Source organism: Xiphias gladius, chromosome 23 (assembly GCF_016859285.1).
Source record: "Xiphias gladius isolate SHS-SW01 ecotype Sanya breed wild chromosome 23, ASM1685928v1, whole genome shotgun sequence".
NCBI classification, from domain to species: Eukaryota; Metazoa; Chordata; class Actinopteri; order Istiophoriformes; family Xiphiidae; genus Xiphias; species Xiphias gladius.
The window spans coordinates 24,289,977-24,314,311 of NC_053422.1; the positions used below are offsets into that span (position 1 = coordinate 24,289,977).

At 42.7% G+C, this 24,335-nt stretch overlaps 3 protein-coding genes across 7 annotated transcripts; all 3 read left to right on the forward strand.

The window, feature by feature from the left end:
- The first annotated feature begins 32 nt into the window (after positions 1-32).
- On the forward strand, positions 33-5,541 carry cenpu (centromere protein U). Its single transcript, XM_040120039.1, has 14 exons — positions 33-336; positions 844-898; positions 1,052-1,139; positions 1,525-1,759; positions 1,862-1,969; positions 2,148-2,232; positions 2,379-2,459; positions 2,579-2,639; positions 3,122-3,248; positions 3,379-3,457; positions 3,957-4,004; positions 4,490-4,551; positions 4,818-4,974; positions 5,196-5,541. Exons 1-14 carry the CDS (start codon positions 332-334, stop codon positions 5,313-5,315), a joined length of 1,311 nt encoding a protein of 436 aa, XP_039975973.1. The 5' UTR covers positions 33-331; the 3' UTR covers positions 5,316-5,541.
- Positions 5,542-5,765: 224 nt separating this feature from the next.
- LOC120785392 (caspase-3-like) lies at positions 5,766-12,298 on the forward strand. Of its 4 annotated transcripts, none has more exons than XM_040120085.1 (7): positions 5,766-5,869; positions 7,503-7,614; positions 8,165-8,334; positions 9,375-9,503; positions 9,940-10,115; positions 10,419-10,539; positions 10,698-12,298. In XM_040120085.1, the coding sequence occupies exons 2-7, from the start codon at positions 7,526-7,528 to the stop codon at positions 10,934-10,936; spliced, it is 924 nt and encodes a 307-aa protein (XP_039976019.1). In that variant the 5' UTR covers positions 5,766-5,869; positions 7,503-7,525; the 3' UTR covers positions 10,937-12,298. The 4 variants fall into 4 exon arrangements, with proteins under 4 accessions (XP_039976019.1, XP_039976021.1, XP_039976022.1 ...); XM_040120087.1 differs by having other exon boundaries at positions 5,794-5,869; positions 7,522-7,614; XM_040120088.1 differs by lacking the exon at positions 5,766-5,869 and adding an exon at positions 5,880-7,312 and having other exon boundaries at positions 7,522-7,614.
- Positions 12,299-14,195: 1,897 nt separating this feature from the next.
- On the forward strand, positions 14,196-24,332 carry irf2 (interferon regulatory factor 2). Of its 2 annotated transcripts, none has more exons than XM_040119913.1 (9): positions 14,196-15,231; positions 16,798-16,890; positions 16,980-17,079; positions 17,700-17,876; positions 18,070-18,116; positions 19,333-19,468; positions 20,217-20,369; positions 21,719-21,756; positions 22,526-24,332. In XM_040119913.1, exons 2-9 carry the CDS (start codon positions 16,804-16,806, stop codon positions 22,793-22,795), a joined length of 1,008 nt encoding a protein of 335 aa, XP_039975847.1. In that variant the 5' UTR covers positions 14,196-15,231; positions 16,798-16,803; the 3' UTR covers positions 22,796-24,332. The 2 variants fall into 2 exon arrangements, with proteins under 2 accessions (XP_039975847.1, XP_039975848.1); XM_040119914.1 differs by lacking the exon at positions 14,196-15,231 and adding an exon at positions 15,321-15,349.
- Positions 24,333-24,335: the final 3 nt, after the last annotated feature.

The following is a 24,335-nucleotide window of genomic DNA, read 5'->3' on the forward strand; positions in this document are numbered from 1 at the left end:
AACCCTTTCTTTCTCCGTAGGACCGAAATTTAAGCGAATCTACTCTGGGTTAGATTCGTGTTTTTCTTCTCTTCAAACAAAGTTTCAGTGTAAACGTGCATTAAATAAACTCTATCCATACCATACTGCTTTAAAGTTAAATTGAGATTTTTGCAAAAACTCTCATTTTGAGCTGTAACTTTCTCGTTTTGTCGAAGTTGTTCCACCTCCGACCCCTGTGTATCTGAAGTGGTACAATCCGGAACTTCAAACATTTTGCGGGTAGCCGTTCCAGTTCGCGCTACGGAGTGTTTACAAAACAAACCTGTTATCCAAGCTGTAGTTGTTCCAAATGAGGTGAGAGATGTGAATTATGGGCCAGAATCTAACCAACACCCGAACCTATTGTTCTGATACACGCTGCTCTCTTGTTTGCTGGACAAGCAAACACATATTTCACTCAAGAATCTGACGATTTGTCGTTGCTCCGCCGGTGTGGTAGTCAAACGAGCTGAAAAAAAGGGCTTTGTTTGTTTTCAGTGCTGTGCTTAATGTTGGTGATATAAGCATCACAATTGATAAAGGAATTATGACTCAAATAAGTACTCGGTCAGTAAAGACCAACATGTGAATGTGCTACGTTACCGAATGGAGTTTGGCTAGAGGTTAGCCGCATAACGGCTAAACGGAACTCCCGGTGAGATTTGGGATCAGTACCGAAGACTAGCCTGGAGTCGAGGGGGATTCATTGTCACTTGAGCAGGGGGAAAATGCTCAACGGCCCAGGAACCGGTGGCGGTGTCGGCACAAATATTGAAGATGATGATGATGACTAAGGGCCCCTCATTTTCTGTTTTTCCACAGCGCCAGAAAGGGCAGAGGAGCCAAGGCGCTCACCGTGCCACCGGAGGAGGGTCAAGTGAGTCGGTCATTGGTCACTGTGGCAGGGTTTGATGAAGTGCATCGTGATATTGTGAAAGCTGCCGTTGATAGTCTCATTCTGAAACGTCAGCTGCGTGATGCGCTCTCATGTCAGTGACATTTTATCCTTCTCCTTTGCCTTCAAATCCAGAGAGCTTCGTCTTTCGAGCGTATGGATTCTCCCGACCTGTCTGCCATAGACAGAGCCAGCTTCCTGGAGGGCCTGCAGCAAAATTATGGTGAGTCTTAGACTGCAGGACTATCCTGAGCCTTATCCACACCAGTGGCTTTATGTCTCCCCCCTCCACAGAGTATCCATGCTTAAAAGCTCTGTAAAACTATATACCATTTCCAAAGTGTCCTCATACTATTTCAAGTGGATCGATAATGTGTTCCATTTTTTTGTTCTACTCCAAATCTTGTGTTACAGTTTTGACAAATGAAGTTACTGCAGGGCTCAATCCATAAAATTTGACGTTAACAGGGGCGCGTGTGCCCGTGTATCTTCCTGCATTTTTCCCTTTTTTTCTCTTCTAAGTTCACTTAGGCCCCCTCGCTTCCAGAGTCTAGCATAATGTCGAACCGCCAGTCTTGTGCTGACTGCAGAACTGTTGTGTTGCCTAGGTAACCCTCTGCACAGTACCGCCATGGAGGAAGATTTAAGTGTCTCAGAGGAGAGACGGGTGGACAAAGGAAAAGCAGGAAGAGAGGGCATTCCTCGGATGTTGAAGACCACTGCTAAGCAGCGTGGAGCGGCGGTGAGGAGGAAGGAGAGAGAGACGGATGAAGAGAATGTAAAGGAAGAGGAGAAGAAGAGGAGGAGGAGTCGTAGAAGTACTGGAGAGAAGGTCAAAGCCAGGTAAGGTCAAAGGAATTTGTTCGCTGCGGTTACTTTCCACTATGATACTACTGTATTATGATGTGAATGCAGCGCTTTGTCTCTTCCTTCTGCACCGGAAAGACCTAAGGGGGGAGGAGAAAGAAAGAAAAAGAAGGGAGAACCTGAAGGGGAAAGAGCAGAGTCAGACGCTGGCGCCATCCCCCAGACTGGGAAGACATCTGCAGCGAGGTGAGGTCACACAGAGACGTTCCTTTCAGCTCTAAGGTGATATTTTACCATTAAACAGAAAAAGTCTCAGCAAATAAGGACAGTCTACTTGGTTGTCTGTCCTGTGTAATGACATGCTGATCTGCCTGTCTGCCTGTCTTCCTGTCAATTTCTTTATCCGTCTCTGTGTCACAACAAGGCCACTGAAAAATCAGCGGATGAAGAAGGACACGAAGAGAGAGAGTGAATCAGGAAGTGGAGAGTCCAGTGGCCCTCAGTCACAGGTAAGTCCACAGTATATCTAAGAAGTTGTCGTAAAATTTTCATGATGAAAGAAATATTAGAACAAAAATTAGGAAAGGAACTTCTTGTGAAGATAAATGAATTTTCATAATGGATCTTTTTTTTTTCTTCTTTCTTTCTTCATAAGGAATCTGACACTGGCACCGCCCAGCAGAGCCGTAAGAGAGTCCTGTCCTCTGATGAGGAGGTGGACGACGATGCGAGTTGGGTGCGGACTAACTTCAGCAGACGGCTGTAACAGGGAATCTAGCAGCCACAAAAATGTGGCCAACGTTATGACTTACTGTTTAGTTTGTTTTCATCTTTTTCTTTATCCCCTTCATTCAGAACCCAAGTCCAAAGAAGGCAAAAGTGTATAGTTTTGGCAGAACCAGAAAGTCTGCATCAGGTAAGGGAAAAGAGCACAAGAGGCCAGCATCAGTTATGACTGTATACCTCAAAATCTAGGCTCAGATTTTCTCTTTCGTCCCTGTTTAAAAGAATTGCTCGAAATGTTGGGAACGACGCGTATTTGCTTCTTGCTGAGAGTCAGATAAGACGTTTGATAACACCTAACATGTCAGGTGTTCAGTATGAAGGAGTTGGAGACAGTTAGCTCACCATGAAGACTGGAGGAGGCTTAGGTCTGTCGAGTAACACCGTCCGCCTACCAGCACCTCTAAAGCTGACTAATCAACTAATGATTGGTTTTTATTTAATTTGTACAGAAACTGAAGTGCAAAAATGACGGGTTTAGGAAATATTTTTGGAAATATTGTGATAGGTCTTCTGTTCAGTGCGATGTGTTTTTCACAGGGTCTAAAAACAGTTTTTTATTTTTACTATTCTTCATTAAACTTGAGTCACGAAACGTAATTTCCCCCCTTGAAGGCCATGCATCTGCAGAACCAGCAAAGGCCAACGCCGATAAACAGAGGAGGAAGACACGTGGTCATCAGGGGGGAACAGATTTAGAGGTGGTGCTGGATGCCTTCCTTGATTTCTGTGACCAGTACAGGTAAATTGTACCAGCAATTACCCTTCACAAATATCTCTGAGGTTTTTATGTTTTGTTTTGTTTTGTTCTTTCATGTTGCAGTTAGAGATAGATGCATTCTTTGTGTACGTGTGTGTGTTTTGTTTTTCAGGGAGTCTGTGGAGTCGAAAGCCGTCAAACAGTCCATTGATTCTTTCTCCTCCAATGTGAAAGAGCAGCTCCTGGAAAAGGTCAGACTTTCCAAATTCTGCTGAGTTCGTTTTACTGAGGAGTCGAAGGAAAAGAGCAACTGAACTCTGTGTTTTAGTTTAAGATGTTTCGGGGTTGACATTTAAAGGTTTAGACTTATTTTTGTCAACCGGGAAAAAAACTGTATATTACCCTGCCACCTACTCAAATCATATGTACCAGGGTGTAAAGCGAAAAGGCTCTTGATTAGAGAGTCTAGTACAGAATTACAACCAAATTTCTAAAGTATTTAAGCATTTTATTGTTCACATGAGAGATTTTGAAATACTTGTAAGACTGGAAAACCATGTCAGTGATTACCTTCAGGCTAATGTGCATGAATGCCAGTAGTGTGTTTTTGATCTAAAGGGCCAATTAGGTATGGTATAATGTAAACCTATATACTGTGTCATATCAACGAAACTGGAAATGAATGATACTGATTAATGCAATGATTTTAATCAGTTACATGTATATTGTGTTTCTGCTTTTTTTTTTTAGATCTCTTCGTACAAGGAGCTCAGGGTTCTAAAAAGAGAAAATGCCAAGGTAACTATGGCAACCGGTTTTTAGCCATACTAGTGGCAAGGCTAAAAATGCAAAATATTTCATCACCTGCTGGTGAGTATGTTACAGTATGTTCCCCCCAGGATGCATTGTCATCACTGTGGCGACTTTTCGTCCGGCGCCATCGTCGCGTCAAAATTGTCATGTGTCTGCTACTTACTGGTATCTGACCAAATACCTTCAAATCCAATGTCATTCCCTTCGGCCCCGGCTGTACTTTGTGCTCAGTGCTGACAAGCAGTTGTTAGCATGGTGACACGCTAAACTACGACGGTCAAGGCGGGGAACATTATACCTGCTAAACATCGGCGTTGAGCTCGAAGCGCTGCTGTGCCTCAGTGCAGCCTCAGGGAGCTGCTAGCATGGCTGTAGGTTCGCGGTCTTGTTACGTGTAACATTGGTGTTGATGGCAGCCTGTATTCACTGTGTCCTCTGTGTTGCGTGTGTGTGTGTGTGTGTGTGTGCAGGTGGGCTCTTTGATTCGTACAAAGACACAGAGACTGTTGGATGCCAAGCAGGAGCTGATGAGGTGAGAAGACAAGCCCAGACACACAGACACAAACGTCACCGTTTTCGCAAACACAGATGATTTTAATCTAAAAGTAACGCCTTTCAAAATAATAAGGTTTGAAACATCGCACGGTGTCGTCACCTGGATGTATACCTGGCACAAAAAGTCTTTTCAGTGTTAAAGAGATTCATCGTTAACCTACAGTACTTTCCCTAGAAAAGCCAAAGTAAAACTTCCCGTAGAGGTGGTTTACATCCCTTTACACCGTGTGGTCGGTTCCACAGGGCAGAGAGACAGGTGTGGCTGCTACAAAAGGAGAAAGCCGAACTTCAACTCCGATTGACTGATCTGAGACGAAGCCATGCCTTCCTCCGTGACTTCAGAGAGCTCGGCCAACAGTACCTGGACTACCGACACAAACACCCCAAAGAGAGAGAGACGGTACAGACTCACAACGACCATGTGGATATTGACTTTAGAAATGCTAGAAATAATCACCCGGATACCGTTTGACTATTTGTGTGTCTTGCTCACAGGCCCAGCTTAACAAATACAAGCTATCTTTTTCTAACTGGTGTTTCAGTGAGCGGCTGATGCTTTTTCAAGATTTTCAGCGAACAACTGACCCTCTCCTTTCCTCTCCTCCTCTTCCTCCCGTCCAGTACGGGGCATCCAGCCTACCTGCCTTGCTGTTGGAGACAAAGCATCTTCAGTCGGCAGAGCATCAGCTGAGAGGAATCAATAACCAAATGAAAAAGAGACCGAAGGAGACTGGGACTTAATGGCATAACTGCCTAAACACACACACACACACGCACAAAAGTGAAATATAAGCAGATATGTAAGAGAGTAGATAACATTATGAGCAATACTAAGGCGGCTTGACATTTTGGATGCGCTGTGTGTTGTGGTTCAGATTTCTTCAACTTCCTGCCTTTCTCAGACCACGGGTGGAGCTGTGGATATCCCCTGTCTCATAAATTCAAGTAATAAAAGCACCTTTCCTTCGTCTGTGTGTGTGTGTGTGTGTGTGTCTTGAGCCGCGATGCTGAGCGCCCGTGCTCGAACGTCAGAGGACTCGGCCTGACGCGCACCGCCAACCGGTTTCTCCGCGTTTGTGTCCCGTAAAGCCAACCTTCGCTGACCGGTCGCGCCCGGGGGGTTGTCCGAGTCCATCAACCCGTACTCCCGAGCTGCTTTCCCCGCCCACCGCCCACGCAGGGGCCCGGCGTCCCTGATTGGCGGAAAGTTTCGAACAGTTACCGACGTTTCCTCGCACGGACACGGAGGGAGGCGACCCGCCGAGCCGTCATTCTCCGGCCGTCTCGCGGAAAAGGTACGTCCGTTTTGCCGTTAGACCCGTAAATCATCAGAGAATGCAGACACCGTTGTTGTGTCCGCCCCAGCTAACGCAGGACTGGTAAAGCTGGCGTCCCTATGAGTTTTTTTTTTCTTTCTGATAGGAAAGCGGAGGTAATGGTTCCAAGTCCATTCTGTGCTTAATGCGCAGGTAACCCCAGTGTCTGATGTGGTACGTTTAGCAGCGACCCCTTCGGTGCTGTCATATCACGGTTAGCCAGGAACTCCCTTCGGTAACAGTAGCTAAGTTAGTAGTAACCTTCCCCTGTGACCCGGGCCATTCAAACCTCGGCAGAATCGTTCTCGCTTTACAGCGACATACCTTTGATCCTGGAAACGGGGCTGTGTAGCATTTCCTGCTTTGCAAACGGGAGTTTCGCTATGAGTGAGGTCCTAACAGGACTGGATGCTCCTAGCTAGCCCATTGATGTATTATGAGATTGATAACGATGCATTAAATATATTTGATAAATGACCCGTGCAGTGGATTTAAAGGGGCTGGTTCATTCTGTCCTGAAAATACCCCACTTCAAATGGGGTAAATTTATATATCTTTTGTTTCAGCAGCTCAAAACACCGAGAAAGTCAGAAAACTGTGTTGGTTACTCTTGGTAAACTACAGACCTCACCGTCAGAAACTGCAGGTTTTTTTTACTGAAGAAATGGTCCCTGTGTGGGAGGAATCCTGTTGACAGCGAGACCTGAGTCAAAAATACAGCTTGTGGGGGGTGGGGAAAAAAAAAGGGTGAGCCAACTCTACGAACTCCAAAGATAACAGCTAAGAGAAAAGAGATAGAACAGGGTTCCCTGCGGTGTTTTTATGGCAGAAGTGGGCCACCTCAGCCGAAACGAAGGTGACCTCTCCCCTGTTTACCAAATAACACTTTTCACGCTTTTATGTAATAAAGCATTAACCCTCAGGTGAAAGCAGAGCGGAGGTGCTCTCTCATACCTCACGTCAGCCATATTTCATGAGTGGGACCGTCTCGAAGGCCATCCTCCACTGGCTCCACTATGTACCATGAGACCAGACGTGTCCTGTCACTGGTGGCTTACCACTTCGGTCAAAGTGCACGTGTTTCCAAGGGGAGAACCTGTGTAGCCAGTTCAGACTTCTCTTTTCTCTGAGGGCTTCTCTTCTTTTTACATTCTTGTACGGTGTATACTGCTTTGTAGCTCCTCCGCTCTTTGTTGCGCCGAGTAGTAGGTTTTCACGCGAAGCTTTAGCAAACAATAACCTAGGTGTTGCAAAGACTCCATTTGTTTACTTTCATATCCCGTTTTGTACATTTGTCTTTCGAGAAATTAGCTTATCGCAGATATATGGCGATCGGGGTATATGTCGGCCCAGTAAGTCACAAGAAATTGTAGTACAGAGATGCCAAACTAGCTGTGCTGTACACTAGAGAGCTGTGACAAGGTAATTTTTAAACTGTAAAAATTATTTAAAAAGAAAATCAAATCAAATCTAGGAGATCTGTGTTGTGATTGTTGTTTAAGTAATGTATTTATGATTTTTTTTTAATGACTTTTCAGCTTGGGTATTTAGTTTTGTTATTTTTTATCTTACTGGTGTGGCAGATTTTCTGATTTTCTAAAACACTGTCTAGTTTCTATTCCTGTGTGTAGGAACATGGCTGAGGTTCGTGACGATGGTGACCAGCAGAGCGGTGGGGACACCATGGATGCCATCAGATTGCTCGATCCACTGAAAATACCACGGTAATTGCACACCTGTGCACATGTTTTGACTTGTCCTGGCCGGTTAGTGAGGGTTTAAATATGGAGCAGTGTTCATACATCTTGTATTGGCTGGCCAAGCTCATAACGATTAATCCAGAAGGACTGATGACCACCATGTTGATGTTCTTAACTGCTTTTATTAATTCAATTAGCATAAATATTTTCCATCATCTTATAGCTGTCCACAAAGGACATGTAGTAACAGTTTTACTTCTTTGCCCATTATTCAGTTTGTCCCAGTGTAGGCTATAAACCATTCGCATGCATTGTTTTTATAAAGTAGAAGCTAATTTTCAGAGTGCTAAACGCCCACAAATGCTAAGCTACAAAAGAAAAATCTGCAACACACTTGGATGTGGTTAAACAAGCCTCTCGAGTTTACTTCAGAGTTTTCAAAACGTGTTAAAAAGTGTGTTTTAGTAGGATGGCGCCAAACAAGTTTCTAAGGTTTGAAATTATTTCAAAGTGTGTGTGTGTGTGTGTGTGTGTGTGTGTGTGTGTGTGTGTGTGTGTGTGTGTGAATTTTCAGGCCGGCTCCAGTGGGCACAGGCGGTCGTAAGACTTCTGAGGAGGGGGACTCTGTCGCAAGCGGCGGAAGCAGTAAAGCAGCAGGCTCTGACCCCTACCGCTACAAGACAGACTACCCCAGCATTGGAACCTGTGTGATTATAAACAATAAGAACTTCCACAGTAGCACAAGTAAATACACTCATTCAACAAATCATATGCACTGATGCACACACGTATCTAGTTCATTTCATGGGCACTTGAACACAAGTTCTGTCAATTCAATAATGTAGACAACAAACGATTCCTAATCTTAGGAGCTTTCTAAAACCATGAGTTATGCATGATTTATACGGCAACTGGCCAGCTGTCCACACATGTAAAACCAGTCAGAGCTCCAAGCAAATCCTGCTCTCCACATTTTTTACGCCCCTGCTTACATACACTGACGGAGGGGTAATGTGTTTACAGATAAAGAGATGGGAGGAGTGTGACTGAAATTGAGTTGGGAAATCGTCCTGACAGATAAAGGAGGCCTTTTTATCCAAAGACATTTCGACATGTTGCAGTAGGAAAAGAACAGGTGTAAATCATGAAAGGAACGCTGGCTGAATTCCATTTAGCTGCCTCAGTTTCAGGGTCCTGGTATTCTGCATGCTGAACCACTGTCATGACTTACGGGGCCAGCTGAATGGAACAGAGCCATCATCAGTGTTATAAGTAACAATATTGGATTTGATGGTCTGACGAGTCATAATGTCTGCTGTGAGAAAGGCCTGATCTGATAGCTGGACTTTTTCTGCCTTTTTTAATTAAACTCGTGCAACTACAAGCTTTGGAAATTTTTTCTACATACTTGTGTGTTGAATTTAAATACAAAACTGTTTTTTTTTTTCTGTTGCCCGTTTATTGACCTCCCACCACATGGGACAACGTGTATACTGCAGAACTCCTAATGTAGGACTAATTTTCCACTTTGTGCCTATACTCAGTTTACTCAGTGGTGATATTGAAGGGGGCAGAATTCCCCTCAACTCCTACACAGCAGTAAGACACATGGCTTACAAAAAAAATCACCCTCCTCCCATTAACATCTGTTTCACACCCCTGCAGCTTTTAGTCACAGTGCATATGATTGTAGTCAGACCATGAGTCTGGGCTCTTTTAACTATGTTGTAGATGCTGGCATTGAGAGTGTACTGCATTTCTGCTTGTGTGTTTTGTTTCTCCAGAGATGAGTGCTCGTAATGGGACGGATGTTGATGCCGCTCATGCTATGAAGACCTTCTCTGGCCTGGGTTATAACACTCGGGTGGCCAATGACCAGACTGTGGAGCAGATGAAAGAACTGCTGTCAAGTGGTAATAGGAACTCCAAGTATTCCTACATTCCAAATTTACATAATAATGTAAGATAAAGAGTACGGTCTAGACCCACTCTACATAAATAAAAGTGAATTGAATTGCTGCATACTTTTTGCTGCATATCCTGTAGATTGTGGACATTACCACTGGAGCATGCAGCAACCACTAGATGGCAGTTTAAGCGGGTTTAATAGTCTGTGTGTCGTTACTCTTTAATTCCCAAACATTGTCAAAAACTTAATGATGGTTTCCTGGGAACTCTTAAGTAACCATCCATGCATCCATCCAGACTTGTAGATTCCTGTCCCCTGAGAACTGCAACAGCTTCTCGAGAACAGGTGTTGCGTCACCCAACATTTAAAATGAGAAAGGAAAAAGTATCTGGACGAATAGTGTGACTCTGTTTTCTATCTATTCTCGTGTCTGTCTCTAGTGTCCAAGCAGGACCACAGTGCTAGTGCATCGTTTGCATGTGTGTTGCTAAGTCATGGAGATGAGGGGGTGATATATGGCACAGACGGCTTTGAAAGGCTCGAAAACCTGACAAAATACTTTAAAGGAGATAACTGCAGAAGTCTGTTGGGGAAACCAAAGTTCTTCATCATACAGGTCAGTTAAATATACCCCCCCTTCCCACACAAATGCTCTTGTGTTTCAGCCATTGCTGTGTATCTTGACATGCTTGTGTTGTAGTGAAAGGTTTATATAGTAATGTTTTTTTATTCGTATTTAATTTCTCAAAATGACTCTCAGTATTAATATATTGTGCTTTTTTAACTACTTATGAGTCAAAGGTAATAAAATGGTATAGACTACAATCAAATCTAAATATCTAAATTACAATTACCATAGTGGGTGGGATTAACACTGCGACAGTTGACGAGAAATGCGTGGATCTCCTGGCCCTTTTAGGCGTGCCGTGGCTCAGACTTGGATGACGGAACCTCTCTCGAGACCGACAGCCAGGATGAGCAAGCATCGGAGAGGATTCCCGTGGAGGCAGATTTCTTATATGCTTTTTCCACTGCTCCAGGTAAATGACAGCAGCAGAAAAGGCATTTATCCATTCAAAACACTGCATTATATTCAGTCAATGACACATTTACTGGCTGATATCGGCATAAACCTGATACTCAGTTTGTTAAGTATGCACCTTTTCTAAGAGCAGTAACACCGTCCCTTGTCCTGCAGGCTACTACTCATGGAGAAATACATACACCGGATCCTGGTTCATGCAGTCACTGTGTGAGATGTTGCAGCGTTATAGCGGAGAGATGGAGCTGATGCAGATCATGACCCGAGTCAACCGCAAGGTGGCGCTACACTTTGCGTCGTCCTCCAGCCTACCCGGATTTAGTGGCAAGAAGCAGATCCCCTGTATCGTCTCAATGTTGACCAAAGACTTCTATTTTCCGAACTATTTAAAATAGACTTTTTGTTTAACCTGCAAGAAAAACTACCTACCTGTAGGAAACTGGGTCAAATGTGACTGTGCTGGTATTAGCATTATGTAGGATGTGCAAACGGGATACCACTAGTTTTAAGGTCAGTTCAGGGAGAACCCAAATGCACCATCAACATAAGGATAAAAGGGAACAAACATAACACACTTATCATTTACAATGTCACAACCTCCTCTTTGCCAAACGTTTTAAACCCATCTTAGAGTGCTGTTGCTTCAGGGGTCCTAGAAGCAGTTTTTGCTGCAGTGTGTAAAAATGCATTTTTGTCCATGGAATTGCTAAATCTAAAACAAATAACATCTGTTGTAGTTATTGCATAATTACGACAATCGCTGGCGGAAATAGCTGGTTAAGTAACCAGGATCTGCGTTCAACACAGTTCTCTGAGTGATACCTTACTTCACTTGAGTAATTCTTCTTCCCACTGTATGAAATTCTTTGAATCGTGCCAAGTCCACGCGGGTTCAGAGAGGGCATTTAGATACAGTCCTCATACCTTTACTGTACATTGAGCAATCCGAAGCTTGTTTTTAATGAGCTGTGGTGAACTGCTCTACCAGGAGGTAATCAAAGTGGCGTTGAACTAGTTTCCCAGCAAGATTTTGTAATGTTGCTCTATGTTGCAGGGCTGCTTTCCTGGCCAAGAATTTAGTGTATGACAAGCGAAGGCCTGGAATCTAAAGAGTCTTAAGTAGGTTACCACTCAAAGAATAGGTGCATCAAAGATTTGACATGTCCTATATTTGATATATTCTGTCTTTTTAAATAGTTAATCCCAAATGTTTTTTAAGAAAAAAAAATTGGATGGTAAAATTGACCCTTCGCTAAGTCCTGTCCCTTTTTTGTTAGCTGTCAACAACAAAAGGGGTCTCAGTGTATCAGGCTGTCAGAGCTAGCATGGCAAACACACTGTCACTAACTGCACTCCGTGAAGAAATATTATCAGATCTTTGGAAGGAACAAACAGTTTCAGAGAGATGCAGACAGAAGGATGACGAAAATCCGAAACAATTGCATGAGAGTCTATGGAGCAGGGCCGTATAGTTATCGGACCCTGGTAGCAGCTGGCTGATGATTTGCTATGACGGGGCGGGACTTGGTGAAGGGTCAATTCCACGATCAGGACTTGACCATTTGAGTATTCTGATCATTATTTTAGTGTTTTGTACCTTGGTCTTATGAATAAGAACACACTAACTGGAGTTTCTGTTTGTACTTTAGAAATGATACAGATAATGGGCTTGTTTTTGACCCTGTTTTGTACTTTGGTTAATGGCATTGTCAAAGACTAATACTACCTGCTAATAAATGGAGTAATCTCTGTCTGTCCTTTGATGTTCTGAACAACTGATCATCCCATCGATTGTCAGACTTCATGTGTGTATTGTTGAGGACCCAAAGAAGTGCAGTGTCAACTGTGAAGTTTCTTCGAGAAACCTAAAAAGAGAAACATAAAACGAGAGTTGTTTAGAGCTGGGGCGACGCCATTGGTCAGACAACGGTGTGTCGCAAAGATGGTTGCGTCAGTCAAAGCACTGATTCCCCCGAAACAGGCTGCGGCTATAAAACCTCGCACTGGATCATCTACAGTGCGGGAGACCCGAGCTCTGCAAACTGGTGCAAAAGCGAAATATTGGAGCGTTTCGATTGAGATGCAGTGACAGCAAGACAGCGCCGTTCTGTTTCCTTTTTTCCCCACCCAAGCACGATATATAAGGCTTATTAACAGGCAGGACAAGTCATTTATGCACCGCTGCTGTAATGACAACGTAATGTTAATATGATATTATTATGATTATTATCATAACACAGCAAGTCATGTGGAAATTACATGATGATGATGATTAATGATTGAATAAAATATGTATCTGTTAATGAAATAACAAGCACGTTTTGAACAGGCACTGCACTAGTTTATATGAAAGAACAGTTTATGAGGAGGGTTTTGTAATATAAACATGCAGCCACTAGAGGGAGCCAGAGAAACATTCAGTGTTGTTCCGTGGGCCTTAAATGAATCAGCAGTCCTTCAAAGGTGCACTGTTCCAGGAACTGAAATTTTAGCTAAACTTAACCCTTGATGCCACAGATCAGATCGCTCCGGTACTGTTAAAATGCAGATGAATAAGGTTTTCTCCACGGCTTGTGTCTGTTGAGACAATCGGGCGCCACGTTTGTTTCCATCTGTCACTCATATTTCACTGTATCTCAGGTTAAACTCCCCGAAGGTTTATTATACATGATATATAGGATGTACCATATGGCTTTGTGCTTTTAACTGTCTCTATTTCTCTCTTGTCTACATTGCTGCTTTTGTTTTTGGCCCATCAGTCTTGCTGTTAAACTATAAACTTAACACCGTTAGTTTACCAGACCTCTCCCAGTCTCAGCCGCAGTGTGTGTGTGTGTGTGTGTGTCAGAAAGAGATAACCCTGACTTTATGCGGATCTCTGCTGGTCCAGAGGCCTGTGACATGACCCCGGATGACTGTTCAAAACCACCTCCTGACACAGTTTACCTGACTTTAATTTGCAGGTAGTAAATAACAGTCCTTGTCAAACATCATATTTTCTGTCGCAGCATTTTTCAAAAGCCTACAACCCGCATCTTAAAGCTTGGATAGTTGCTTATTCATGCTTTGATGTGTACTTATTTTAAAGAGGGCACCGGAAGTGAAGTAAAGTTATTCAATTAAAGTTATAAATAGATATAAATTCCCTTGTTTAAACCTTTTGGAAATCAGTCCAATACAACTTTGGCTTTAACACCACCAGATCACAAGGAATCCATACATTTGCATCACTGGTAATATGTTACCAAAAATGCATTTTTTTAGTCAAGTACGCGTTTTCACCAGAAACTGCAACCCTGCAGTTTTGTTGAACCTGTGTCCAAAAAATAAAAAATAAAAGTAAACTTTAGTTTTCAATATGAAATGCACTTTGGTCAGTTTTAGACCACACGTCTCTAACTATAAGGCATCAATTCAGTGTCGGAATATGAAGTGAAAAATCTGCTCTTTCCAAATAACTGCAGGTGGGTCGCAATCTGTCTCACACACACGGTTGCTTCAAGTTTCTAGTTTCGTTTCCAGCATCAGCCGCGCAGAAAGGGGCGGGTGGGGGGTGAGGAGATAGAGGAAGTGAAAATGAAAACCCAGCTCAAAGATCTTCTATGTCTCCTTCGCGGAGCACGACTGGAAACTCGGCGTCCGCGGCCACATTCTCCGCGAGTTCGCCCGCTTCGAGCCGCCTCGCCCGGACGTCAGCGGGAATGTGAGCTGCGTCTCGCGGCTGCGTGACCGGGGCAGCTTGAGAACAAAAAAAAAAAAAAAAAATCAAATAAACGAAACGCACCCAGGTTCAGGCATCGTTTATTGGACCTGACGGGAAGTCGTGCTGCCACAGCCGCCGGGTCACATGTAAATCCCAGAACAAACAACCGGAGGACAGGAGCAGCAAAGGAAATCACAAAACACCAATAACAAACTCAAACCTCCCACTAGGTGCTGAAGCAAAACCAAAGGATCAGCCCAACTTTCTCACATACGTGCAGTGGCACAGTGGCTGCTACGTTGGTGGAGCAGCACGGTATGTTTAGGCCCCACGTCTGGCGCTGGTGTGGCGGGACGCGCTCGTCCGAACCGCAGCATTTACATCATCTATAGCTAGTCAGCGGATACACGAGGTCATTCGTTCTGACTCCGGTTCTCTTTTTGGGGTGACAACGTAACATTGTGCGCGGGGACTACAAATGAAGCCCAGCCTTTTTATTTTTTTATTTATTTATTTTTTTTGCTCACGCCGGCGCCTTTACATACACGTCCATTAATGTGCACTGCCCTCCCCGCGAAATAACCCCATAAACCAATAAAGCTCGAGAGGACGCTCGTCTGGACTTTCGCGGCAACAAGAAATGGGAACAGAGTGAGTCCTCTTCTCGTGTGTGTGTGTGTGTGTGTGTGTTTGTGGGATTTGTCTGGGGAGCGCGCACGCGGCCGCTGGACTTCCGCGACGCCGCTCGAGAGCGACCCGAAGCGAGAGCACGAGAGCAGGAGGGGGATTTCCAGCTCGAGCAAACCCACTTCCCGAGCCAGCCGTTGTTTTGCTTTCGGTCTCGGCACAGAAACAGAAATAAGCGACGGACACGCTCTTTCTGTCTCTCCGCTTCAAACCGCTACTAAAGCAACTTGCCTAACTCGGGCCGTGCCCGTTGTTCCCGACAGCAGGACCGTGAGGCGGCAGGCCCTCCAAACTGAACAGGTAACGTTTGATTTCCGCATATTAACGCTGTTGACTTGAACGCACACACACACACACACACACACACACACCGTACGGGCTCCCTGCAGGACGACATGACGGGTCCCTCGCTCGCTGTGTAAGTGAAAGTAGGACTGTAGGTTTTTTCTCTGCGTTTGTTGACTCGGTATGGCATCTATTTTCACTTTTGGCTCGGCGGTTTTTCGATCGGCACGCTGGCAGGGCAGCAGGCAAACACGCCGCGGTTAACTTTTGACCTGACCCCCGTTGCTAAATCAAACTTTAATCCAACGCAAACCTGTTACCGACGCGGACCGAATGGTAAACGTAACATGGCTAGAACCTGGCTTTTATTCTTATTTCATTAAAAAAAAAAAAAAGTCGTATCAGAAGGACCGTTTTTGATACTTAAAAACAAACAAACTATTGTGGCTTTAAAGGTACGTGTTTGTCATGCGAGGAGAAAGGAACTGGCTCGTTAACAATCTTCGTGTTGCTTTCAGGTCGTCGTGCATGTTTTTGAAAATCGAGGTACCGACTTCTGGCTGAACTGTCTTACAGGTGTCTTATCCCGTTTTAGAACTGCAGGGTTTAGCTAGAAGACGACATGCTGTGATTATTTATGCTAATTTTCAACTCTAAAAGTGGTTTCACGAAACTGGCCTGGCCCCTAGTGCAGTTTACCTACCCCCCCCCCCCTTTAAAAAAAAAAATAAATAAATCCTTCCTTGTTGTGCAATCAGAAAAAAAAAACAAAACACTCTTTCTTATAATTTGCAGTTTTGGTCTGAAACTAGTTCAGGCCGAGTTAATGGCATAGCTACATGATTTCCATGCCTTTATTTCATGGTAACCCTGCAATGACTTTACAGTGTGTTCCCTGCTCCACCATACAAACCTAACAACACGCAAATCTTTGTAAACTGATGTTGGCCATGGTCGTATAGTTGCTGTTGCTGGAGTCCGGCTGTATGCAGGCCGTAGCCAGCCGGATGCAGCTGGGAGTTTCAACCCTGTAGCTCATAGAAAAGGGATAATATTTTTGTAATTGATGTTGTGCCATGTCACCCTGTTTGACTTGTTAGGGAGCTCGCGCTCAGGTTAGCAGGCAGTGTGTTGGCAGTGGAGGAGGCAGTGTGTGTGTACACCCACCCCACTGTGGGTGGGGTGGGTGTAAAGTTTTCCCTCACTGTATTTAAATAAACATGCCGTAATCATTATCTTCTCCTCGTTCGTTCTGTAGTCCCCGCGCTTGCCTTTCTCCTTAAGTGTTTTATTTAAAATGTTGACAGTCAATATTGGGTTGTGGATAGGAGTGGGCGATACGGCTGCAGTTACAGACAACGATTACACAATTTTTCAGTATTTTACAAGACACGTCCTTTACAGCACAAAGTAAGCATTGAACCTGGGCAGGCATTTTTATCTTTACAACCACAGACAAGAGGAATTCAACAGTTTCCGTGCTTTTTCTCCCAGTGCTCGGCAGAGTAGACCATGTGTCAACACACGTACGTACATACGTTGCTATGTAATAATTTTACATAACTTTTTGTGTGTTCAAAGGCCACAATGCCAGTAGAAAGAATGAGGATGCGACCGTGGTTAGAGGAACAAATCAACTCCTGTCAGATACCTGGACTCAAATGGGTAAATAAAGTAAGTGTACGCTACACACACACGCACACACACACAGACACTAACTTAATACTGTAATTCATGAGCTGACTAAGTGTAAATGTTTGTAGGAAAAGAGAATCTTTCAGATCCCATGGATGCATGCTGCACGCCATGGCTGGGACCTTGAGAAAGATGCTCCACTCTTCATGAGATGGGCCATACACACTGGTAATAAACAACTGTACACCCGCTGGTTCTCCTTTTCACTGGCTTCTGTTTTCAGGTCTGCCAGACGCCATACTATTTCTGTGATTCTGTAAGTGCAGGAAATCCCACGGCTCCTTGTCAGAAAAAGGAAAATGTAATAGAAATCTGCTAAATTCTTGCCAAGAGGATGCCCCCAGGTTCAGAAAAAGACTCCCAAAACGCGATTAAACAAAGAAATGATAACAGACCTATTTTAAATGCATTTTTTAATATGGAAATCAGCAGTAGGAAATGTTATTTTATTTTCAGTTCCCTACATCATGTTTCTGAAATCAGCACATGCTTAGTTTGATGACAACAAATGAACTGATTGCACAGTATAAACTCTATTTAAGAAATGAAAAGTGGCTTATTTTTCTTCCAAAGAACTAAACCTAGATTTTTTTTTTTTTTGAAATGATGTGTCATAACCCAGCAAAAGCACTTACTAGAAAAGCATAGTTTTATCATCTTGTCTAATATTTAGCTGAATAGTAATAGTTTGTATCAGTAATAGTTATACTTTGTGATTAGCCATCTGTACCAGTAAATGATCTCTTTTTTTCAATCTTGTGTTATTTTCTGTTTTTGGGTCTGTGTAGGTAAATACCAGCCAGGCATAGACCGTCCAGATCCAAAGACGTGGAAGGCTAATTTCCGCTGTGCCATGAACAGCCTGCCAGACATCGAAGAAGTGAAGGACAAAAGCAACAAAAAGGGAACTAATGCCTTCAGAGTTTATAAGATGCTCTCCTCCACAGAGAGAAGCTTGAAAAAAGGTGAGTTCTCTTGCTGCTCCTCGGCTTGATTCGGTTAAAAACTCTGTCACTTAGATTGATTTTTATCATTCTCTGTTGAAAAAGTACTTACTCTTAACTCCATAGTCACTGAATGAAGACACTTGCTAGATATATTGTGGCTTTTAAATCGGTTTCTAAAACATGTTTTTTCTCTGTCCGCATGTCCATTTAGGAAAAAAGAAGACAGACAAAGAGGGGAGGCCCAAGGGAAATAAAGAGGTAAATAAACATATAAAAGCTCTTCTCACACATGGAACCAATAACATTCGCAGTATAGGGTAGTGTCTTCTATGGGCACATAACACAGAAATCTCTTTATCAAGTCTGTCCACACCTACCATAGCCCTTTCAGATACATTAAATATTTTATTTGGGCTCACCAAAAGCACCAGCATGATGGGGAATAATACAGAAGAAGAGTGAGTTTCTGATTTCACACCCAGGTTGTGCACTTAAACTTTTAACTTGCTGATGAGTAACTGCCTCACCTCCTGGCCTGTTTGGTGACATCAGGCAACCATAGGAATATTTACTTTCCTGAAATATGTTGCCTTTGTTCCAGAGAAGAAGAAAACGATTGCTCGAAGTCTTACTCAGTCTCGAGCAGGCAAAATGCCAGAGTGTCTAACGTGAACAATCAGCTCTAGCTCCGGTTCCCACATGACCGAGAAATTTGCCAGAGCATAGGGATAGTAACCAAGTGCTCCTCCTCCATTTGGTTCTGTCTCTCTAAGCAATGCAAAGTAAAAGCAGTAGCTGCTAGTCCCATCCTGAAAGTAATAATGAAATGATGGAATTGGCTTCTTTATTTCTAGGGGAATTCTGAATAGAAATGAACAGAAAAGACATGGACTTGTTTTTATAAGGTGGAGTGAACAAGCATGCTGGCTTAGTATAAGGCTGGTTTGGTTGAGTATATTATGCTCAGTTTAATTTATGTGTTTACATGTCTGAGATGCTCCGGAGATCAGGTTGCATCCTGGTCTTACTTGGAATAGGCTGTTTATAAACCTGACTTCCAAGTACATTTTTAAAGCTAAATACCCGAGCAAAGCCATTGACATACAGTAAAGTGTACTAATGTCTCTGCACTGGGTCACTACATCCCAGCGGTCTCACTAGAGTTTCTCATTATCACAGTTACAATGTAATGAATTTACCGTATTATATTGAGGATACTATGTTTAAATTGGCGTGTGAGTATTGGCGTGCATATAACCAGTTTGAATGAACTTCTGTGTTTTAGAAGTTTGAATTCATTGTTTCCTGGTCTTTATGTAGCGTTGATACAATTGTTCATCACAGCGTGTTGAAAACGAGGCACAGATCCTCCCCTGTAACATAGAAGTCACACATAATCTGCATGTACACTTGACCATATTAATCTTCCATCATTATCGATCTTGTTCTGTCTCTTTGCCCTTCTCCCCATCAGGTAGCTTCTCCATCTCCAGACAGGACTCTTCTCGAAGCTAATGCTGGGCCTATTGACTATTCCAAACAGGAACTGATCAAACAGGAAGTGGTCAAGCAGGAAGCAGTAGAGCTAACAGTGACAGACAGTGCCTCAGGTACTACACCAGTGTCTTCTTTGTTTCTGCTTTGTGGTTGTTTTGTCTGCAACCTGGTCCGGGATTTTGGCCCAGTGGTTTAAGAACACAAGGTTTCTGCTTCAGTGTGTTATTGTGAAAGACATTGCTCCTTTCAGACGCAGGGCAGTTCAAAGTGCTTTAGATCAGACGTACAAATGGATCAGAATAACATTTATAAACATAATTGAAAGAAAAGTAACTTTAAATAAATAGAATAGAATACATAAAAAAATTCTATACAATGAAATGAAATATAAATACACAAGTAAGACCAGAAATACAGTTATTGTGCCGGTACAGTGCACTGATAAGATATAAGTTGCCACAAATTAAATAAAGGAAATAAAAATGCACTCAAAGGCATAGGGGTACACATTTTTAATCAACATTTTAAAGTGCCCAAAATTGAGGAATTTAAGATAATCAGGAATTTGGTTCTTGACTTATTTAGTCCTCTTTGCCCCCTGTGGAACATGAGGCCATGATGAGCTCCAAGAATTTGTTGAACAGGCTGTTTTCTCCGTAAATACTGAATAACTAAACAGATGTAATATGAACAGCTGATGAAATGAAAATATCATAACTCTTTATCTTGCAACAATGGAAAGATGCTGTGTGTGGCTACATGCACCACACACGAGTAATTTTTATCAGTAAATCATTTCCCGAATCAGAGTGTATGCAGGCGTTCGGCTTATTATAACATGTCCTGTGTGTCCATTCACAGCCATTCACAGTTCAGTAGAAGACCACGTGATCACGAGCGAGCAGCTGCCATTCGTCTGTCAGACAATAGAAGTAACCACTGAGAATGAAGAGCAGACGGTTAGCTCCTCCCACTCGTACCCGCTCCAAATTTCTCCTGTGTCTTCATGCTGTGGTGAGACGTCATACACACAAACACACACCACATTTTGCCACATTTTGGTGCCAGAACAAGCACAAATAGGTTAGCTACATGGGGCCAGGCTTGTAGAAGTGAGGCTGTTTGTTTATTCAGAACCACAATTTTGACCACAGTTGCATAAAGCACCAATTTTAGAATATAATGGTTGCCATTGAGAAAGGAACAGATTGAGCATGGTTAACGGTGCTTGTGTGTTGAAACATATGGTTTCACCTGGCTCAAATCTTTTTTTTTTTTTTTTTTTTTTTGGGTGTTTAGTCTGATTGGTGTTCATGTTGAATAAGCAATCAAAAAAAGTGGTTCAGATGGTGACTTGAACTGTTACTATCAGTCATTACATCACCCATTATTACATAATCCAACCAAAGTAAATAATCTTCTGTACTGCAGTCCTCAGATTTGATCTTAAGTGGGGGAAAATTGTGGGCAAACCAGCTCTATGTGGAAAAAATAACAGGCGATAGGTGGGAAACAGAAAAGATTGTGGCAGCTAATAATGTTTTAATTAAACTCTCTTAAGCAGTTTTTGAACTTGTAGCTGGAATAGCAGAATGTATTTTTGCAATATTGAAATAAAAGCTCCAAGTAAAAATTTAAGCAATGTACTTACATAGGAGAGTAAAAAAGTCCATTTTTTCTTACAGTAGAATCACTTGCAATATAAAGGATTGGTTCACCTGTTAAATAATCCATAACCATAAAGGCTCACCTGAAACTAAACGTAGAGATGCTTAAATATTTTGTGTCATTACATTGTCAGTACTGGAAGTCTTTTAAACCTCGTAGTAATTTATTTAACCCATGGCTTCAACACCACTCTGAGATCTGGATGTCTCCCCTGTTCATGCGCATCCATCGTTCTCTTTCCCAACCAGCCATTCAGGCTGAGCTGGCTTTTATTTGGCAGTTGTAATCGTTCCATGTGTCCTCCTTTCTCTCTGTACATTTGACCCTTTTTGATCTTTCTCAATTTCTACCATTGCTTCAAGAGTCAAGATTCAAATTATAATCATTCCCCCTCCCCCTTCTGTCTTTGTTTTTGTTGTTGTTTGTTTGTTTTCTTTACTGATTTTAACACTCATATTTAATTGTGCTACTGTGCGCAGGTGTCTGCAATGTTAAGTGCACCGCTGGGTGTGAGTCCTGTCAATTTGGTTTTCTAGTTTAAATCAAGATTTAACTGAACTATTTTTCTTTTGTGCTCTCTATCTTTCTCTGTCTTTTTTTTTTTTTTTTTCCCCCTCTGATATATGTGATTTAAAGATGACTTACTGACCTCCTGATTACTGTTTTATTAAGTGCTTATGTCTTTATTTCTACAGGCAGTGACATAGACAGTGACACAGAAGACTCTAAAGTGGTAAGTCTCCCATTAAACACTTTTATTCCAATAAATAGAGGAGAGAGTGGTTAAAGAAGAATTAAATGCTCTGATCTTGAGATAAACAGGTTTTTACCTGTTTCAGCTATACCGCTGAAACAGGGTGTGTGTGTGTGTGTGTGTGTGTGCGTGTGCGCGTGCGCATGTGTTCCTTCCTGTAATGTTGCGAGACTGAAAAAAGGGAGGGCCTTGTCAGGAACTATGGCTGTCAAACATTAACAGTTTAATTTAAGGTTGTCCTTTGTAGTACATTGTACCTGAAGTGAACATATGCAGGTGCAGATACCTACACACACACACACACACACACACACACACACACACACACACACACACACACGATTATATAAACTATTATCAGGGGTAAGAATACAAAAGTGTTTTTAACTATGTTGTTGTAATGTAGGAACTCTCCTTTAAATTATAATCTGACATTTTATTGTGAATAATCATCAAAAATGCAGTTTTTAGCAAGTGTTGCACATTACACGTGTACATTACATATAATACATTCCATGTGTTACATGTAGTCTAACACAAGGCAACAGCCTGTGAAGCATGTTTAAACATTCTGTCTGGGTCACAGAAGTATTGTTTCGGCCATAGGATCGTTTTTGCTCTGGTGTTCTTGGTGTAATCCAGCACAGTATCACTACAACACGTCAGAAATTAGCCACAGCCTTTGCATTGCAGAGAAATATTACCTTCCTTGTCTTGATCTCTCCTTTTCAATTGTTTTGCCGGACAGGGTGTCAGTGCAGTGTGGAGGCGGGACTACAACACAACGGTTCTCAGGGTTCCTACATGTTCTCTTCCTGGCATGGCCACTTTTGTCAACGCGAACAAGCCCAACTTCAGGGTCACCAGCACGCGAGACCCAGCCCCACTCATCAGCTACCACAACGATGGCTGGATGCCGGCCTACGCCCAGAACTCTCTCGTGTCTCCGGCGCCCAGCCACACCCACGAGATGCGTGCAAGTGTCATCATGAAAACCTCTGATGTTACCTCCTCGTGACCCCAGATGAGGGAGTATCATCACTGCCCTCGCAGAACGACACAGAATGTTGTTTTTCCTCCATCAGGGCCACGTGGTGCCTAAAAGGCCAAACTTCTAAATCTGTGATTTTCTTGTAGCTTCTGTCTTGGCCAGGAATTCCCTCAGTTTCCCTTTTTAATTGGGGAAATTGCTGACTGTTGTTTAATGAAATTTGCGGTAGCTTGGCTTTCCCACTAATTGGTGAGCACTGAAGCAGAATTCATAGGTTCTGCAACTGTGGGGCTGCGAGGGTTTTACGTGATGCAAATTTCATCATCCTCCCATGTGTGCGAGGACTCGCAGACAGTCCAATGTGAAGCTTAAAATTTATGACCACATGGAACGTACATGCCGACACGCATGTATGTATACATATGGTGTTGTCCGTCGTCACATCTGTTTTGGACTGTATTTAGCCCTCTAAGACGCCTTAATCAACCATGTGTCACTGGTAGATCATTTCCCTGCTGCTTTTTGCTAAAACTTTAGCATACACTATGCCGAAAGAAGTTCTCCATTTTAATGTCATGAAAGACACGTTTTAGTAGTGGAAAGTTCTTAGTCCTTTTTTATTGCACAATGTGGAGATGAATGCTTTTTAATGGAGTCGGTATTGTCTACCCGTAGCCAGGTTTGGAAATACGTCCTCATATCCATCCACTGTGTTGTGATTTTAGTTTGTACACAGCCTCCAGTCAGCTGAAACATTCATTTCCACTGTGAAATAGTCCCCAGCAGTTTATCACAGGATGAGGTTTTAGTATTTCATAAACATTTTTTGAATCTCTTTCATAAAACTACCTGATTTGGCCACATTTCAATTAAGATCAATTACCATTAAGTATAAGAAGCAACTACAAAATTACCTTGTTTGATGTCATAAATTGTTTCACTTTTTTGCTGTCCTGTATTAATGTGAGTATGTCCTGACACGACTATCTTCCCTATGTCTCTCAGTTATTTTATATTGCACCAGTAAAGGGAAAACAAAGTATTAGAACAATTGGTTACTATCTCAAAATGTGTTAGCTGAGCTGTTAGCATGACACATTGTTAAAAAAAAAAGATCTACTAGGACACATGGATGGAACAAAGATAATGTATGGGGGAAAAAACGTATCTTGGCAAACCAGCTCAACTAGCAGGACGTTGCAAAAAAAAAAATCAAAGGCATGTTGTTATCGAGAAATAGAAAGACAATCATTATTAAGCCCTAATATGCCCTGCAGTGGAAAAACAGGTGTGTTTGTGTATCTGTCTGTCTGGAGATCTCAGGACAATGTACCCGCCAACACACAGACAGATGAACTGACAGAGTGAACGACAGACTCACTGACAGACAGACTGACAGACTGTGAACAATGTATTCATTGCTTCTCCTCTCTCCTGCCTCCTGGTGTTAATAATGTACATAGCTCATACGTACGTATGCCTGCAAATTGCTTCTGCACCTTATGGACAGCACTATTGTGAGTGAGTGAGTGTGTGTGTGTGTGTGTGTGTGTGTGTGTGTGGGTTT

What these genes read in the sequence shown, in the direction of transcription:
- cenpu (XM_040120039.1), top strand. An exon ending in TGCCACCGGAGGAGGGTCAA is followed by an intron (nt 899 to 1,051) that starts GTGAGTCGGTCA and finishes CTTCAAATCCAG; the next exon opens with AGAGCTTCGTCTTTCGAGCG. An exon ending in CCAGTGGCCCTCAGTCACAG is followed by an intron (nt 2,233 to 2,378) that starts GTAAGTCCACAG and finishes TTTCTTCATAAG; the next exon opens with GAATCTGACACTGGCACCGC.
- LOC120785392 (XM_040120085.1), top strand. Translation starts at nt 7,526, where the DNA reads ATGGCTGAGGTTCGTGACGATGGTGACCAGCAGAGCGGTGGGGACACC. An exon ending in GAACTTCCACAGTAGCACAA is followed by an intron (nt 8,335 to 9,374) that starts GTAAATACACTC and finishes TTGTTTCTCCAG; the next exon opens with AGATGAGTGCTCGTAATGGG. An exon ending in CAAAGTTCTTCATCATACAG is followed by an intron (nt 10,116 to 10,418) that starts GTCAGTTAAATA and finishes TGGCCCTTTTAG; the next exon opens with GCGTGCCGTGGCTCAGACTT.
- irf2 (XM_040119913.1), top strand. Translation starts at nt 16,804, where the DNA reads ATGCCAGTAGAAAGAATGAGGATGCGACCGTGGTTAGAGGAACAAATC. An exon ending in GAGATGGGCCATACACACTG is followed by an intron (nt 17,080 to 17,699) that starts GTAATAAACAAC and finishes GGGTCTGTGTAG; the next exon opens with GTAAATACCAGCCAGGCATA. An exon ending in GGCCCAAGGGAAATAAAGAG is followed by an intron (nt 18,117 to 19,332) that starts GTAAATAAACAT and finishes TCTCCCCATCAG; the next exon opens with GTAGCTTCTCCATCTCCAGA.